Source organism: Sceloporus occidentalis, unplaced genomic scaffold, assembly GCF_023333645.1.
Source record: "Sceloporus occidentalis isolate IW3139 unplaced genomic scaffold, rSceOcc1.0.p SCAF_8, whole genome shotgun sequence".
In the NCBI taxonomy this organism is placed as follows: domain Eukaryota; kingdom Metazoa; phylum Chordata; class Lepidosauria; order Squamata; family Phrynosomatidae; genus Sceloporus; species Sceloporus occidentalis.
The window spans coordinates 42,068,185-42,084,393 of NW_028316988.1; the positions used below are offsets into that span (position 1 = coordinate 42,068,185).

Here is a 16,209-nt window from a genome sequence, read left to right on the forward strand (position 1 = left end):
AACACTGAGTATAGAGCTGGATAGAGAGAGGGTTAGTAGTACTTCTGTCAGCCTTTGCCTCCCTTGGACCCTTCTTTCCTCAGAGTTCAATGCCAGTCTTCCAGTCGTTAGGCCAGTGCTGCAGATCAAGAAAAGCAGGAGATATCATGTGAAACAAAATACACATTTTTTTCAGCAAATGGCTTTTCAACCCATTTTGTGGAACAAGGGGGCTTGCATTTATCAGGAGACCATTTCCAATAGGTTTTACGGTTCTGTTCATCATAACCCTCCTTCATACTTTTTACACTCTTCTCCACAACTTGTGAACTACAAGTCTGAAGATATGCATGATGACCCAGTGAGCTCAACCTTCCTATGTTTGCCGATTCGTTAAGACAGGAAAAATAGAGGCTCGGAAAAAATCTTTTATTGTTGTTGTTTCTCCTACCATCTGACAAATTATTGAAGTAAACTTCACCACAGATGAACATTGTGACAACTTTAGTGACTTGTTGCAGTTCCACCTTGCTGACCATATCAGTGTGGCTTTTTGCCGCACTGGTATTTTGATGAAAATAACAAAGATTTTTGGTTGGCACTAGACACGAAGTAGACTTGTGTTTGGATTGTGCTATTTTCCCCCTATATGTTGTATTTAACCTCCAGTGTAATGGGCCGCATTTGTCCACTGAGAAACCAAAGGTCTAGGTTAAGTTGTCACTTTGCATGTTTTTATTCGACTTATGGGATGAAGTCCAGTGGCACCCAGTGATTCTAGTCATTGGGTCTGTTTTGATTCAGTAACATCCTTCTGCCAGACTGTCAGGATGTTCATGAAACTTAGGGATGGTGCAGTGTTTGGGTGTACTGTGTTGAAACCTGTACGGAAAGACCTCCTGCACGTTTGAAACTTTGCGGGCCAATAAATGTATTAGGACATCAGAACAGCAGATCAGTATCAGGAAATAGCAAAACATACCTGAACAGTCTGCACCAATATTTTACATCTATGCATCTTAAGCTGTCCCATATGGTGGACCAACAGGTTTTCTTTCCAGTGTGCCAGGGATCGGTGCCATATTTGTGCCCATTGAATTCATTTCCCCCCCTGGAAAGTCACCAGTGACCAGCAGCCCGTGGCTCAGTAACTAGCACCTGTCCATGAGCCATTTGTGAAGCCATTTGCTGCTTCACAAATTCAAACATTATCTGAAATTCAGTATGTCACACTGCATTGTGTTTTAATATAATATCGTTCTTCATGTCTCTTACAACTTCTCTTCTGCATACTGATAATGGGAATATAGGCTTTAGTGCTTACTGTAAATACATTGATGGGTAGGCAAATCCTACTTTAAAAGAGCATCTCCCATTAACAAAATGACTGGCATCATTAGTGTACTAATGAAAGTCAAGAACATTTGGGTGTTTGGATAAATTTTGAAGGATGAGGTAAAGAAAACCACAAATGCTGTTTGAGGTATCCAAAGGACTTGTGCAAGTTCCCTTTGAACTACTACTGGCCATGCTGTTTTTCAAACCATGAGGCCTCCCAGTAGCAACGTCTGATCCTGTTAAGTCTATCCCATTAGGTATTCTTAAGCAGGAGCACTTGGGACATTGTGGAGCATATGACCTCCTTTTCAGCTCCGTCCTGACTAATGTGTGAGTCTTAACGTTTTTAAAAACGTTATTGCACAGTGATAGGACAGAGGAAGGAGAACAGTGAAGGAAGGCAAAGAATATCCATCGTATGGAACTACATCAGCAACAGGTCTGCTATAGAATAGACATCCCCAACCTGGTCCCCTCCTGATATATTGATCCGAAGTATCCATCACCCATCCACACCATGACCACTGGCCATCACCAGTTTGGGGAAAGTTGCTATGCGGTACCCAGATGTCCTATTGCTAGTGAATTGCCTCATTTCTCCCACAGACAGGTTGATAGGCCAGATGACACTTCCACTCTCGACGTGTTCCCCTTTCCGTTCATCTTGCACAGTCTTAAACTCTTGGTCTTGCATTATCTAATGAGTACAGTTATACAAATTGCATATGTCATTTATTGATTTTTTTTAAACTGGTGACACAATGGAATACGCTTTTTTGTTTTACTCCAAAGAATTGCCAAGAAAATGCTTTTAGAAGAGATCAAAGCCAATCTTTCCTCAGAGGACGATGCTTCTTCTGATGAAGACTCCGATGATGGGAAGAAGAAGAAAAAAAGGCAAACTGGAACAACAGGTGATAATGGTGAGCACCAGATTAGAGGCTTAGTATTGTGTGTGAATCCATTGTAATACAAGACTAATCAGCAAGGACTCCTATGCTACAAAATATGTAACCTCATTGAACCCAAATGGAAATTAGCAAGACACTGCTAGGATAGCTCTCCTGCCCATCCCTGGCGCAAAAGTTTGTGCTGAAAGCTTCATATCAGTGTCTGAAATCCTGTGATGTTTCCTGAAACAGAATTTGATTACTTCCACAATAACATTAGTAAGACCCGGTGAATTCTCAAGTCTTTCAGGATGGAAATATTTTGGCATGATGACAAATAGGAATAGGCAATGGCCATTCCCACCACCGCCACCCCAGACCATCACAGAGGCTGCATGGCTGCTCCGTGTGGCTGGAAGTGACACTATATTACAGTCTGCCCTCCTTATTGGCGGACTTGCCATCTGAGGATTTAACCATCCACAGATAGCATGCCCCTGTTTTGCTTAATGGTGATGCATTCATGAGGGGAACCGGAATGGATCCCCGTAGATACAGAGGTCTGACTGTACTTCTAGTTCTGGGAACTGGCTGAAATGTAGCCAGCTTTGCAGTTTGGGGTGATCAAGGGCTATTTGAGCTCTCTGGCTCCACTTGTTCCACCAGCTACTGGTTTGTTGCAAAGTTCTGGTCGTGAACTAGAAAGACTGGCACAGCCCAGGTCCTGGCCACCTGACAAACCATATCTTCTTTATAAGCCTGTTTGGCCCATGAGGTCCTCAGGAAGGTCCCACCACTTCCAAAAGGCGTGAGTGATGAGGAGGCGAGAGATGGCCTTCTCAGTGGCTGCCTTTAGACTGTGGAAATCCCTTCAGTAGTTGAATACTTCTCTTCTTCCAACAGGATTTTAGAAAAAAAAATTTAAAGGACTTTTTAAGAAGGTGCTGCATTATTTTAAAAATCTGGTATTTTTTAATCTGATTTTTATCATTTTGAAGTGTATGTTTTAAAAGGTTTTAATGTTGCTAATAGTTTAATCCTGTTTGAGTGCTGACTTTTTCATGTTTTTAACTGTACTGTAGTCATTTTTATTTTTTAGCCCCCTTGAATTCCAGTCTGGCAGAAAGGTGAGGTATTGATGATGACACGGGGGGCAAACCCCTTCGATGGTAACACTTTGACGTTGTGTCTTTTTTCCCCCTGTGACAGAAGAAAACGAAGAGGATAATGACACTGACTCAGATTCAGATTCAGATGCTGAAGAGGCTAAGAAGCCTAGATACAGACACCGCTTGCTAAGGCACAAGTTGACCATGAGCGATGGAGATTCTGATGAAAAATCAGAAAAGGGGAAATCTAAAGACTCCAAGGAAGTTAAACGCAGAAATAGAAGGAAAGGTACACAATCTGTGTGTGTATTTATATGTGCATAAATGGGATTATGGAGGCAGCCATTTTGCCACACCTTGAGAGGTGGTGATGCACAGTAATAGGGCTAAATCAGGTTTCTCCTCCCAGCTTGAGTAGAAACGTTGTTTTAGTTGCTGAATGGTATGTTGGCACTTGTGTAAACCCTGCTGATTTAATTTGAACTAACAGTTTAGGCTCTAGGCGCCTTAGATTTCTGTAGGATAATGCAGATAACCAGGAAGATTGCTCCATGAAACAGTTTAGTTGTCTGTTTAGGTTCAGAGAGACAGGCCCGGATCAGAATAATTAATTTAGACGTGCCTACAGATTTGCGCATGCCTTGTGGGATTTGGGGTGAGGATGTTGAGATAAGGTCATCTTGCATGGCTCCTCTCAAGTTTGAATTAAACCCAGAATAATTCACTGCTCCACTGACTTGGGAATTATCACTCACCCTTAAATAGGCATATTCTGTTCCAGGGGAGCGGGGAAAGTGTTTGCAAACATAGTTAATGCTGGACGTGAACAAACCCGGATCCTAATTAATTGTTCTGTTGTTTAATCTTGGCCAAAGGAGAGATGGCAGAATTTTGCTAAATTCGAGCTCATGCTTCTTCTGTTGTGTTATGGTCACAATTGTGTAGGTGGCATCAGTTGGTTTAGAATGAGCAGCTAAGACCTTTATGTGTCTCATAAGTTATATCATGTTTCAAAACTCATTCTTTCACTAATCTTTGTTAGAATTTCCTTTGCTTATCTATGTTGGCCATAACTGTCCAAGTTGCTTATGCCATTCCCAGGGAATGTTTGGTGTCCCTTAAAAGCAGCTTTCTTTGCATGTTAGCTTGTCCTTGCTTTTAAAGAGATAACATGGAACATTTTTCAATATTTAGATATACAAATAAAATGCTACCTCTCTTTTTTCTCTCTACATAATTCCTTTGCCATCTGGTTTGAAGACATTATATCTAGACTGTTTTGGGGGGGTTGGGAAATATCTCATAAAACAGCTTTAGCCCATCTCTTCTCTACTATCTCTGATCACAAGTCCGAGCTCATCAGAATTCTCCAGTCTCGGCTTACATACTAAAATTAATGTTTCCTCTTACACATGCCAGCAGATGGCACCATTTTCATTTTCCCTTTCATTTCTGGTTTTACTGAGATGCTCAAGAAGGTACAGAGGAGCAGCCCAGTGTGAGTTATCCATGATGCCACCTAGAACCTTCTATAATCAGATTGCACCTTATTTGTCTTCCTTCCTTGATAAATGCTAGGAATTTGATTAGTGGCAAGCACTGTGTCGCTAGTAAGTTTTCTTTGTTTAATCTTCAAGTGAGCAGTGAGGATTCAGATAACTCAGAAGAAGAAGACAATGAATCTGGAGTTAGTGAAGAAGTCAGTGAATCTGAAGATGACCAGCGTCCTAGAACAAGGTACCATTATTTCTCTTTCCTTGGCATGATGGATCGGTGGCGCTCAAGGTGATGCGTTGTCTGTGCCGCTTGTGCAACTGAAACATGATTACACACAAATTGTTCAAGGGGCTGTCTGCATTTATGGTTAGTGAGCAGAAAACTTTATTCCCTTTTCCCCCAGATCTGCCAAGAAAGCTGAATTAGAAGAAAACCAGCGGAGTTACAAACAGAAAAAGAAAAGACGGAGAATAAAGGTCCAGGAAGATTCCTCTAGTGAAAACAACAAGGTATTTTGTAGTCACACTGGTGAGAACTCTGAGACCCTTGACACTATTTCTGTGGCATCAAGGAGGGTTAAAACTGGATGGGAAATGTAGGAAGAATGGGCCAGTTGTTTGAAGTGGGAGGAGGAGATCAAAACTAGTGTTAGTGCAGATATTCTGTCTGTCTCCAGGCATTTTGGATAAGGGATAGTTAACCTGTATTCCTATTTGCTGCAACTTACCAATATTTGGCACCATTTACATATGGTTGAGGATAGCAAGGTTCATTATTTCAATTAACAATGTGAATTTAATGGTTTCTGTTTTATCATTAGCAGCTTAATCCTTCATTTGAAATTATTACTAAAGTTGAAAAAAGATGGCAGACTAGCTTTTTTTGTGTGGGTTTTTTTTCATAGAGTAATTCGGATGATGATGACAATGACGATTCCAAATCTCCCGGGAAAGGCAGGAAGAAGATACGAAAGATTATTAAAGACGATAAACTCAGAACGGAAACACAAAATGCACTTAAAGAAGAGGAGGAGAGAAGAAAACGGATTGCAGAAAGGGAGCGTGAGAGGGAGAAGCTAAGAGAGGTACTTGCGGTCCTTTATGCAACAGGGAAGATTAGGATATTATGATTATGGCACGCTGAAAGAACTGAAAGGGAAGTGTAACCTAATTGTAATGTAAATTTTGTAATATAATAATAGAGACTTGGAAATGTGATATAAACTTTTTTAATGTACGTTGCTTTGTATCCATGTATCTGTGCAATTGAAAGCGTTTATAACACACAATATTGTTCTAAATTGGCGTCTCATAATTAAGTAGCAGTAAAGTTTGGTGGAAAAAGGCTTGGGGATGGGTTTAAAAATAAAACCACTCCTTTTAAAAAGCAAATAATATAGAGTGATCTGAAAGGCATTTCATACGCAGAACCACTGACTCTATAGCAGAGTCTCCTGAGTGCCACGTATTTGGCATCCCATGGTTGTTTCTTTGTGTTTTTAATTTCACTGCGTTTTGTTCCAGGTTATCGAACTAGAAGATACACCACTGAAATGTCCAATTACAACTAAGCTGGTTTTGGATGAAAATGAGGAAACCAAAGAACCAATAGTTCAGGTTCACCGAAACATAGTTACAAAGCTGAAGCCCCATCAAGTAGACGGTAAGGCAACATGACACACATTTTACCCTTGATGTACTCCATTTCAGTGGGGTTAAAGCTTCCAACTAGTTGGGTTAGAGAGACCAGACCCCAGTGTTCAGTCACTGCTATTGTAAGCCAAAGCCGTGGATGGAGAATTGATTGCTAACTGCTAAATTTTTAAGGATTTGTTTTCCAAAAATATTATTTCTAGGTGTTCAATTTATGTGGGATTGCTGTTGTGAATCTGTGAAAAAAACAAAGAAGTCTTCGGGCTCTGGATGCATTCTTGCCCACTGTATGGGTCTGGGGAAGACCTTGCAGGTATGTTTGTAGGGTGGGCCTTCCTCTTTCCATCTTCTTCCAGCGCAGGATCTTGTGTTTTAAAAGGCTTCTTCAGGCTAATAAACTATGTGCTCCCACCGCCTTTACAATAAAAAAACCATGATAGTTCCCATATAAAGACAGTAGAACAATCTCAGTCTTATGTATATGATCCCTGGGGGCCACAGAAAGTCCACAAGCCCTATCTTGCCCATCTTGCTCTATGAATAAAAGTTTGAACATTCAAGTGTTTGACAGGATGCATATTTCCTTTCTGGTTAGTGTTTCTTCTCCATCCTCAATACATCCAGCACAATACACTCACTCAAAACATCGTGGGATGGATTAATATACCATGTTCTATTATTATTCAAGTACAGGAAACAAGGGAGAGAGCAAAATTATCTGGGCTGTATATCAGATACATGCAGAGTAAATGATTGATGTGTATTAAAAAAAACAAGAAATACTTAATGTATCTTAAAAACCACCAAAAGGGGGGAAAAACCCTTTAAAAAGCATGACGAAACACTCAGTAAAATCAAGAATTACTTAATAACTGAACCCCTCCTTCCACAGGTTCACTGTTACATACCTTACTTTTTTCAAAGGGAAAAGTGGTTTGCTGCTGATTTATAAAATAAAACAGATACGCAGGCTTGTATGTTAATGCTCGACTTGTTTGACTTTCTTTCTCTTGAAGGTAGTTAGTTTTCTTCATACAATCCTGTTGTGTGACAAACTGGATTTCAGAACAGCTCTTGTCGTTTGTCCGCTGAACACAGCCTTGAACTGGCTGAACGAATTTGATAAATGGCAAGAAGGCTTAGAAGATGATGAGAAACTAGAGGTAATTAATAATAATAATAATAATAATAATAATAATAACAACAACAACAATAATAGGATTTATTTATATACTGTTCAAGACAGACTTGCTCTTTGATTTCACTATAAATCGCATTGTCCAACCACACAAAACTAACAGTAAAATTTGCATTGACTGATTGAAAGATTTATTTTCAAGTGCAGTCTGTCCTCTGTACCCACGGATTAAACATTCATGGGTTGAAAAATATCCCAAAAGCAAACTTTGATTTTACCATTTTATATAAGCAAATTGTATATAATAGGACTTGAGCATCCACGGATTTTGGGGTCCTGGAACCAAACCCCAGAGGATACCAAGGGCCCACTGCATATGCATTTTAAATATTTCTTATTGGAGAGTACATGATTGCTTTTTGTGTGTGTTTTAATTCCTCCACCCCTCCAACAAGGTGAATGAACTGGCAACGGTCAAGCGCCCACAGGAGAGGGGCTACATGCTGCAAAGGTGGCAAGACGAAGGCGGCGTCATGATCATTGGCTATGAGATGTACCGTAACCTTGCCCAAGGGAGGAATGTGAAGAGCCGGAAGCTGAAAGAAATATTTAACAAAGCATTAGTTGATCCAGGTAAGCAGACTCTTCTGCAGATCTACCTTTTGCTGCTGGTTGCACTACAGCTCCCAGCATCCCCAGCCCTCACCGAGTCCCTAATCATGACTGTGTGCCTTCTGCGTTCCTCTGAAATATAGATGGCGTTTTTATTTAGGATTGAGCAAGTTTGACATTTTCCAAATCAGCTCAGTGGCCTCATCGTGTGATAGTTATACTTTGGCTCTGCAACACTCTTTAACTCTCAATCTGTAATCTTCTATTTTTATGGATTTATACCACACCCTTTTATGAGCAAACATTTCCAGGGCGGCTCACAAAATTCTAGCTTGAAACAATAATAACAAGGAAAACTAAACAGTCAGAAATTGAAGTATATTTTAATTTTTTCTCGACAAGTTTCTAATTGTGAAATCGACACAAGCTGCAAAATCATGCATGGGCAGCTCATATGGGAGAGCACACTCCTTCAGATAACCTGGATGCAAGACGTGATGATGGCACACACAAAGAAAAGCGCTCTGTGTGTGCATTTGTAGCTGTTATTTGTATGCTTTTGTGGTCTTTTCATCCACAGTTTGCGGCCAGTGCACTGTGAAAGGTGGGTTAAAACCAACAGCAACTACAGTACAAACCCTTTGACTTGAGCATAGTATTTCTAGAGTAAGTTACAGGCAGCAGATGAGCACTGTTATATATTGGGTGGAAATCTGCAAATCACATATTTTTGTAGAGGCAATAAATGACCAAGTCTTGCTTGCTTGCTTGCTTTTTTTTAAATCCAGGCCCTGATTTTGTTATATGTGATGAAGGACATATATTGAAAAACGAGGCTTCTGCTGTTTCTAAAGCTATGAATTCCATCAGATCCAGGAGGAGGATTATTCTTACAGGAACACCACTGCAAAACAACCTCATAGAATGTAAGTGCCTTTCAAGGGGGAGTCAGATGCCGACCAGTTGTGTGTGTGTTGTTGTTGTTGTTGTTGTTTTTACATAGGTCAGCAATTTCAGTAAAATACATTAACTAGCCTTTCTGATTTGGAAATGGAGAAAGTACATCTTTACATCCTCCAACTGCAGTGTGGTTGAATTGCAGAACGCTTGTTCTTTTGGCAAGAAGACACTAGTTGAGGGGAGGCTCTTTGCTGGGGGTCTGTGGGAACCTTTGGAGCTTTAATACACACATGGCATACAGGATTGTGACCCCAGGGCCTGCCCAAGCCAGTGGTCACTTTCTTTTGAACATATTGTCCATGACCAGTCATGCCAAATATTTGTGGCTGTACCTTTGCCCTCCTGGATAAAACTTTTTTCCTAGGGATTTCTGGGTGTGGGCAGGGGTTAGCCATGTTAGCTTGTTCCAGCAAAAATAACAAAGTGTCTTGTGGCACCTTAAAGGCCAACAAGTTTTATTTGTTATTAATCTATCGTGGACTCCAGCATATTTTGTTGGATGCAGTCCAGAGTGAGTGCAGTCCATGAAAGCTTGTGCCAAATGAAACCTTTCCGTCGTCATTGTACCCCAAGGCTCTTGGTTGTTTTTCCTAGGGGTCACCCCGTTGTAGAAAACTAAAGCACTAGACTTTTCATTTGTGATTCCCTAGACCACTGCATGGTTAATTTCATCAAGGAGAATTTGCTTGGGTCCATTAAGGAGTTCCGGAATCGATTTATAAATCCAATCCAGAATGGTCAGTGTGCCGACTCTACTCTGGCAGATGTCAGGGTGATGAAGAAACGTGCCCATATCTTGTATGAAATGTTAGCTGGCTGTGTTCAGGTATGTCATTCTTGTTGCATTCTGACATTAAATGCTTTTCAGTTGTGATAGACTTGTTTCTGTTGACGAAAGCTTTTCTCCCCCGTCCCCCCAAAACAGACAATCTATTGCTTCTTATTAAATAGAAATAAAATAATCTGAAAGCTTTCATTTGCTCATGTATGCCTGGTTATTTTTCTTAAGCTCAAAATGTATATGCTTCCAGCTGCAGTTAACTGACTGATGCCTAGGGACCATGATTTAAGACAACTTCTTGGTTGTCTCAGACTTGAGATCCACATTTCACTCTCCTACCACATGGGATCCTTGTAGATCTAATCTTTCTCCCTCCCCTTTTTATGATTCTGCATTCTTAAACCTAAACATATGATGTTGAAGTATAGGATTACTAGATGATGCCTTTATGCCTAGTCTTACTCCATGTAGTGTTGTATTGTCAACCCTGACTGCCAGTAATGGTCTTCCAGTGTCAGGCTTTTCAGATTCTCTCCTAGCCCTGCGTGAAGATCCCTGGTGTTCCCTGGGAGGAGTGTTCGGGGTGAAATAGAGATCCATCTGTATCCCTCTTTAACTGAAGACCAATAGTGTAGAATGTGCTACTGTGGCATGGCCTTAGGTTTGTCTCTTCCCTCTCCCTCCCTTTCTTGCTATCTTAAGGAAATGGGCAACTTTCCGTCAGTTTTAACTTAGTCCAAGGCCAAACAAACTATGGCTTGCTTGAAACAAGCCGTCTTCAGACTGTGGTTTACAAGTAAACTACTGTTAAGATTAACCCCAGTTTAGGGTTTATACAGAGTAGTAAACTACAGCTAACCAGAAAGTTTCGGCCATTCTTCAATCTGTGTAGGTTAGGTTTCAAAACTGACCCAAGTTCTTTAAGTACTTTCAAAATCTTAATGCTCCATCACTACACTCTGGCTACTCTTTTAACACTTCCCTTACAGAGGAAAGATTATACCGCCTTAACAAAGTTCCTGCCACCCAAATATGAATATGTTCTCGCTGTTAGAATGACTCCTCTCCAGTGTAAACTGTATCAGTACTACTTGGATCATTTGACAGGTAAGATCTGTGTCACAATTCATCTTTGTTCTGTGCTTTCTTTAGCTTGGTTCTGTTGTTGTCTGCAGCTTGCATTGTGTTATGTGTGCTTGTGTACAATTATGTTTAACTGGCTGGAAGACTCGTCCCTATAAGAAATTTCAGTGTAGGCACTGATTGGCCTTAAAGTTTATTGGAGTCTCCTTCCTTGGAGGTCTTTAAACAGAGGTTGGATGGCCCTCTGTCATTTGGGATACTTTGGTTGAGAGTTCCTGCATGGCAGAATAGGGTTGGACTGGATGGCTCTTGTGGACTCTTCCAACTCTATGATTCTTTATACCCATGTGGGTATTATATTTAAATAATGCCCATCTGTGAAAAACCCATTGTGTCTTTATATATGTATCACATGACTGCATCCTACAGCTGCATTAGATCTCTGAGTTTGTGGAACATATAGGAGGCACAGTTGGGTTTGTGCCTTGTTTCCCTGGGAGCACTTACTTAAAGAACTAGGTTTTAGGTACAAAAATGAACTAAAGTGGATGAAAATGCTAATTCAGTCACAAATAATTGCTAAAAGAGGTGGAGTGTGTGAGAGAGAGATGTTTTGCACAAAAGTACATATTGCTTGAATGTATATCAAGCTAACATATTTATTGTCAGGTGTCGGCAACAGCAGTGAAGGTGGAAGAGGCAAAGCTGGAGCTAAACTCTTCCAGGACTTCCAGATGTTAAGTAGAATTTGGACCCATCCCTGGTGCCTGCAGCTGGACTATATTAGCAAAGAAAATAAGGTAAATCATATCTTTCTGTCTTCCTCTGATGAAAGCTCTTCAGCCTGCCAAGATTTAGAGCGTTTCTGTGAATTAATGGAAATTTATTTTGATGAATGATAGATATTGGGGGAGTCCAGGGTTGACATTACAAAGGTAGTAATATTCTGACCCTGCTGTGGTTCAGATTTTTAAAAACCCAGAGAAACACTGTAAAGGCTTACTTAAGCCATAATGGATAGGTTTAATAAAAGGCTCTTGTAAAACCATCCGCTTGGTTTTTCAGGGCTACTTTGATGAAGACAGCCTTGATGAGTTCATAGCATCAGATTCTGAAGAAACATCTGAAGTGAGCATAAGTTCTGATGAATACGCTAAGTAAGTTCAACTGTTTGGCCTGAATGATAAAGATGCTACCTCAGAACTGAAGGATTTGAACTATTGTACAATTACAGTAATGTTGGTATTGTTCCAGCCAGATATTTTTATAGTAACGACCATTAAATGTTATGCCTATAGGAAGAAAAAGCCCAAAGGTAAAAAATCAAAGAAAGACAGTAGCTCCAGTGACAGTGGAAGTGATAATGATGTTGAAGTGATCAAAGTCTGGAACTCAAGGTCTCGCGGAGGTGGAGAAGGCAATGCCGAAGAGCCAGCAAATGTTCCACCCGTTGTAAAGGCGGAGGAAGGTAACCGGGGCGGTTCATCTCATTTTGAATGCTTTGAAGGCAAGGTGGATAAAAGTCATCTGTATAATCTTGACAGTTCCAGGACAGGGGTTATACAGGGATTTGTTGTAGAAGATTCACCTGAAAACACAAACTCGCTGTGTCAGTGAAGGCCAATTGGCATTGGCAACATCCAGATTTTGAACTACAGCTTCCATCATCCCCATCCACCATTGAGTAGGCTAAGTGGGGTGACAGGAGTTGCAGTCTCGCAATATTTGGAGGACCATAATTAATAATAATAATTTGTTTTATTTATATACCGCTATTCCAAAGATCATAGCGGTGAACAGCAAGTAAGCTAATTAGCAAGTAAGCTAATTTGCCCCCAACAGTCTGGGTACTCATTTTAGCTCCCTCCTCGGAAGGATGCAAGCCTGAGTCAAGCTTGGGCCCTTTTGCTGGTCTTGAACTCGCAACCTTGTGGTTTGGAGTGAATGGCTGCAGTACAGGCATTTAACCACTGCGCCACCAGGGCTCCATGTGTTTCCGATCCCTGATCTTATTATAAAAATCACTTGCAAATTGACAAAAGAAATCAAAGAGATAGATAGCATGGAATCAAACTTCATTTGAGTCCCTTAAAGTGTGTTATTGTGCTGAGATGGAGCATTTGTTTAAACATTTGTCATTTCCTTCAGTGGATATCTCCCTCTTTGTGTTAAAGCGTGTCAGTCACTTTATTGAATTAGCTGTAAAGAACTGCAAGGAAATAACTCCATGGAGCCAAAAGCTGCAAGTAGTAGTGAGATCAAAGTTTCAAGAGGAGGAAGACTTTTTCTGTGTTTACAATAAATCAGTGTGTATGAAGGACACTAATAAGTAGAGATTAATACTGCAAACTAATAACATTGTCTGAAGAATGTAGGTAATATAAATAAAGACCCGGAGAGCAGTATCAGGCTGTAAGGCCACAGATAAATTTGTGTATGTGTTGGACGCCATTACATGGAAAGGAATGTAGACGGCTAATGGATCTCATGGATTCTCCCAAACAAACTCAGCCAAAGTTAGACATCAGAAAACCTCAGGGGTACGAGGAAGCAGCATGGGTGTGCTGTTTTTTAATGTGTCAAGTGTCCTTCATGTATTTTTAATTGGTTTTAAACTAACATCTTAAATTGGATGGATAGTTTAATGCTTTTTAAACTTTTGTAGCACATACTGTTTTAGCAATTTTGTTTTAACTAACAGTGAGCTGCTTTGAGTCCCATTTTGGAGAGAAAGGTGGGATAAAAGTCAAATGAAGAAGAGTATCTTAATTTGATTTGTAAGTCTCAACTGGAGAATGCAATATATTCTTATTAAAGTACATTTTTTTATCCTTTTAAAAACTTTCCTCAGGTAAAACAGCTTCCACCTCCAACCCAGGCAGTCCGGCGCCAGATTGGTACAAGGACTTTGTCACAGATGCGGATGCTGAAGTGCTGGAGCATTCTGGGAAGATGGTGCTTCTTTTTGAAATCCTTCGCGTGGCCGAGGAGCTTGGGGACAAAGTGTAAGCCATTCTTCCCACCTGGAAAGGCTCCAAAAGCCATCCAAACATAGTGCATATGTGCTTTAAATTGGTTCAGGTTTACAATGTTATTCTTACCATCAAATCGACTTCAGCTTCTGGAAACCCAATGAATAAGAGACCTGCAAGTCTCCCTGTTATCGATAGCACTGCAAGCTCAGGGCTTTGGCTTATTTGACTGTGTCCATCCATCTCTATTGCCACCTTCCTTTTTTGCTACTTCCTTCTACTGTATCTTACCAAACATGGCCATCCTTTCCCAATGAGTCACGTCATCTCCAAAGCATGACATTTCAGTCATTTTGGTTCATGTTTGATTTGCTGTAAGCCCCATTTATTTGTCTCTTCCAGCACTACTTTTCAAATAAGTTGACTCTCTCCCTGAAAGCGTTCTTCACTGTCCTGTGAATTGATGATTTCATGTCTACCTGAAAAACACTGTAAGGCCTTGCACAGGGAGGCTCTGGGTGCCTTCTTTTGAAATGCCCAAAAGAGTACTTAGGCTGGGGTAACCCTCATCAGTGGCCAAGAGGATTCCAGCTTCTCTGTCCAGCTGTATCTTTTTAGTTCTTGTTCGTTTATATTAATATACTGCCTTCCGGATCTCAAGTGATGTGATGATGTTAGCAAAGAAAGGCCAATCCATTTACTAGTTAAATATGTTCACACTGTGAAATACTTTTTCTTTTTCCCTGCTTTCAGCTTGGTGTTCAGCCAGTCTCTCATATCGCTGGATTTGATAGAGGACTTTCTGGAGCTAGCCAACCGGGACAAAGAAGAAGGCAAACCTATAATATATAAAGGTCAGCATAGAAAGACCAGGTTTGGCGATCTTGAGGACTTTCTTTCTGTTTGCTTTTTAAAGCATTTACATCTTACCTTTCACAGTAGAATATTTTAACACTTGATAAGAATTTGGTGCCATGTAAAACTGTTAGAGCACAAACAAGCATTCTTGTACCACCTTAAAGAGAAAAGCTGCCCCTTGCCCAGTTCTGTTCAAGGCATGGCATCTTTGGACCTAAGCCTTTATTATCTTTTGTAATGTTAATGTGTTTGAGATATGTTTTGATAGATGGTGCATAATGTGAGTGATATTTTAAAAAGGAAATGGAAACAGCTGGTAGTGTGTGCTCACATTGTTTCTCAGTGACCTATGACGACTTGCACTTTGAATTCCCAGGTGAAGGGAAATGGTTCAGAAACATTGATTACTATCGTTTGGATGGTTCTACTACGGCTCAGTCAAGAAAGAAGTGGGCCGAAGAATTTAATGATGTAACGAATGTCAGGTAAAAAAAACCTAATTTGGCATATAGTAATTAGATCCTGTAACCCTTGATGGTTTCATAGACTTTCAAAGGCTATACTCTTTCAAGGACTGTAATCTTATTAAACAATAGATGCATTAGCAAATGAAATCTTGTGAAGCAACCTTTGCTTATCTCATGATATGTACTATCAACACCTGTACATTTTTGTCTAGAAAGAAATCCCAGCATATAAAACACTCAAACTAGACACACCTGAAAGTACTGGTGTCTACATAATGAATATGATAGAAACCAGTACTAACTTGTTTGGAAATCCCTCATAAACAGATGATGCCTGGTATTATTAGAGGAATTCTCCCCAAATTATTTACCTGTTTTTATATAAGAAGGACCTTTACTCATCTGATAAGATGCAGCATTGAAATGTAATCAGTACAGGATTTTGGACAGGCATTCTATTCTATTCCGTTCCATTCTTTGATGTTGTTATGTGCCTTCAAGGCAACATTTATTGGGATGAGGTTCGCCATTACCTTCCTTACAAGCAAGGAGAGCGTGACTTGGCCAAGGTCCGCAAGTGGGTTCCCATGGCCAAGTGGACATTGCAACCTTGGTGTCCTGGAGCCCTAGTCCAACATTCAACCCTTCCTCCATAGAGGAGATGGTGAAATGACAGCAGGACTCAAGCATGCCTAAGAGCTTAGGGTCAGCCCAGCTTGAGAGCGGCTGCTCCATTGATCATAATGTGTAGGAGGAACTGCACATTCTAGTCTTCCTTCCATTATAACCTCTGGCTTTTGGAGAATGGAGGGTCTCCTGTCCTTACCTTTCCCGATGCATTGCAAGCTGCCATCAATAAAGTTGTGGCCTATT

At 40.5% G+C, this 16,209-nt stretch overlaps 1 protein-coding gene across 3 annotated transcripts in view; it reads left to right on the forward strand.

Annotated features, from left to right (window-relative positions):
• ATRX (ATRX chromatin remodeler) overlaps positions 1-16,209 on the forward strand; it is a 50,410-nt gene that overhangs the window by 25,463 nt on the left and 8,738 nt on the right. For 2 of the 3 annotated variants that reach the window (XM_089536409.1, XM_089536408.1), the window contains 18 exons: positions 2,110-2,240; positions 3,417-3,605; positions 4,954-5,053; positions 5,217-5,322; positions 5,718-5,897; positions 6,337-6,475; positions 6,669-6,778; positions 7,482-7,628; positions 8,059-8,236; positions 9,004-9,141; positions 9,826-10,001; positions 10,946-11,063; positions 11,709-11,839; positions 12,105-12,196; positions 12,338-12,507; positions 13,891-14,044; positions 14,765-14,865; positions 15,246-15,354. In XM_089536409.1, the coding sequence (XP_089392535.1) occupies positions 2,110-2,240; positions 3,417-3,605; positions 4,954-5,053; positions 5,217-5,322; positions 5,718-5,897; positions 6,337-6,475; positions 6,669-6,778; positions 7,482-7,628; positions 8,059-8,236; positions 9,004-9,141; positions 9,826-10,001; positions 10,946-11,063; positions 11,709-11,839; positions 12,105-12,196; positions 12,338-12,507; positions 13,891-14,044; positions 14,765-14,865; positions 15,246-15,354 (2,469 nt within the window). The remainder of the gene's footprint in view (positions 1-2,109; positions 2,241-3,416; positions 3,606-4,953; positions 5,054-5,216; positions 5,323-5,717; positions 5,898-6,336; positions 6,476-6,668; positions 6,779-7,481; positions 7,629-8,058; positions 8,237-9,003; positions 9,142-9,825; positions 10,002-10,945; positions 11,064-11,708; positions 11,840-12,104; positions 12,197-12,337; positions 12,508-13,890; positions 14,045-14,764; positions 14,866-15,245; positions 15,355-16,209) is intronic. The other variant, XM_089536407.1, reaches the window with a different exon arrangement.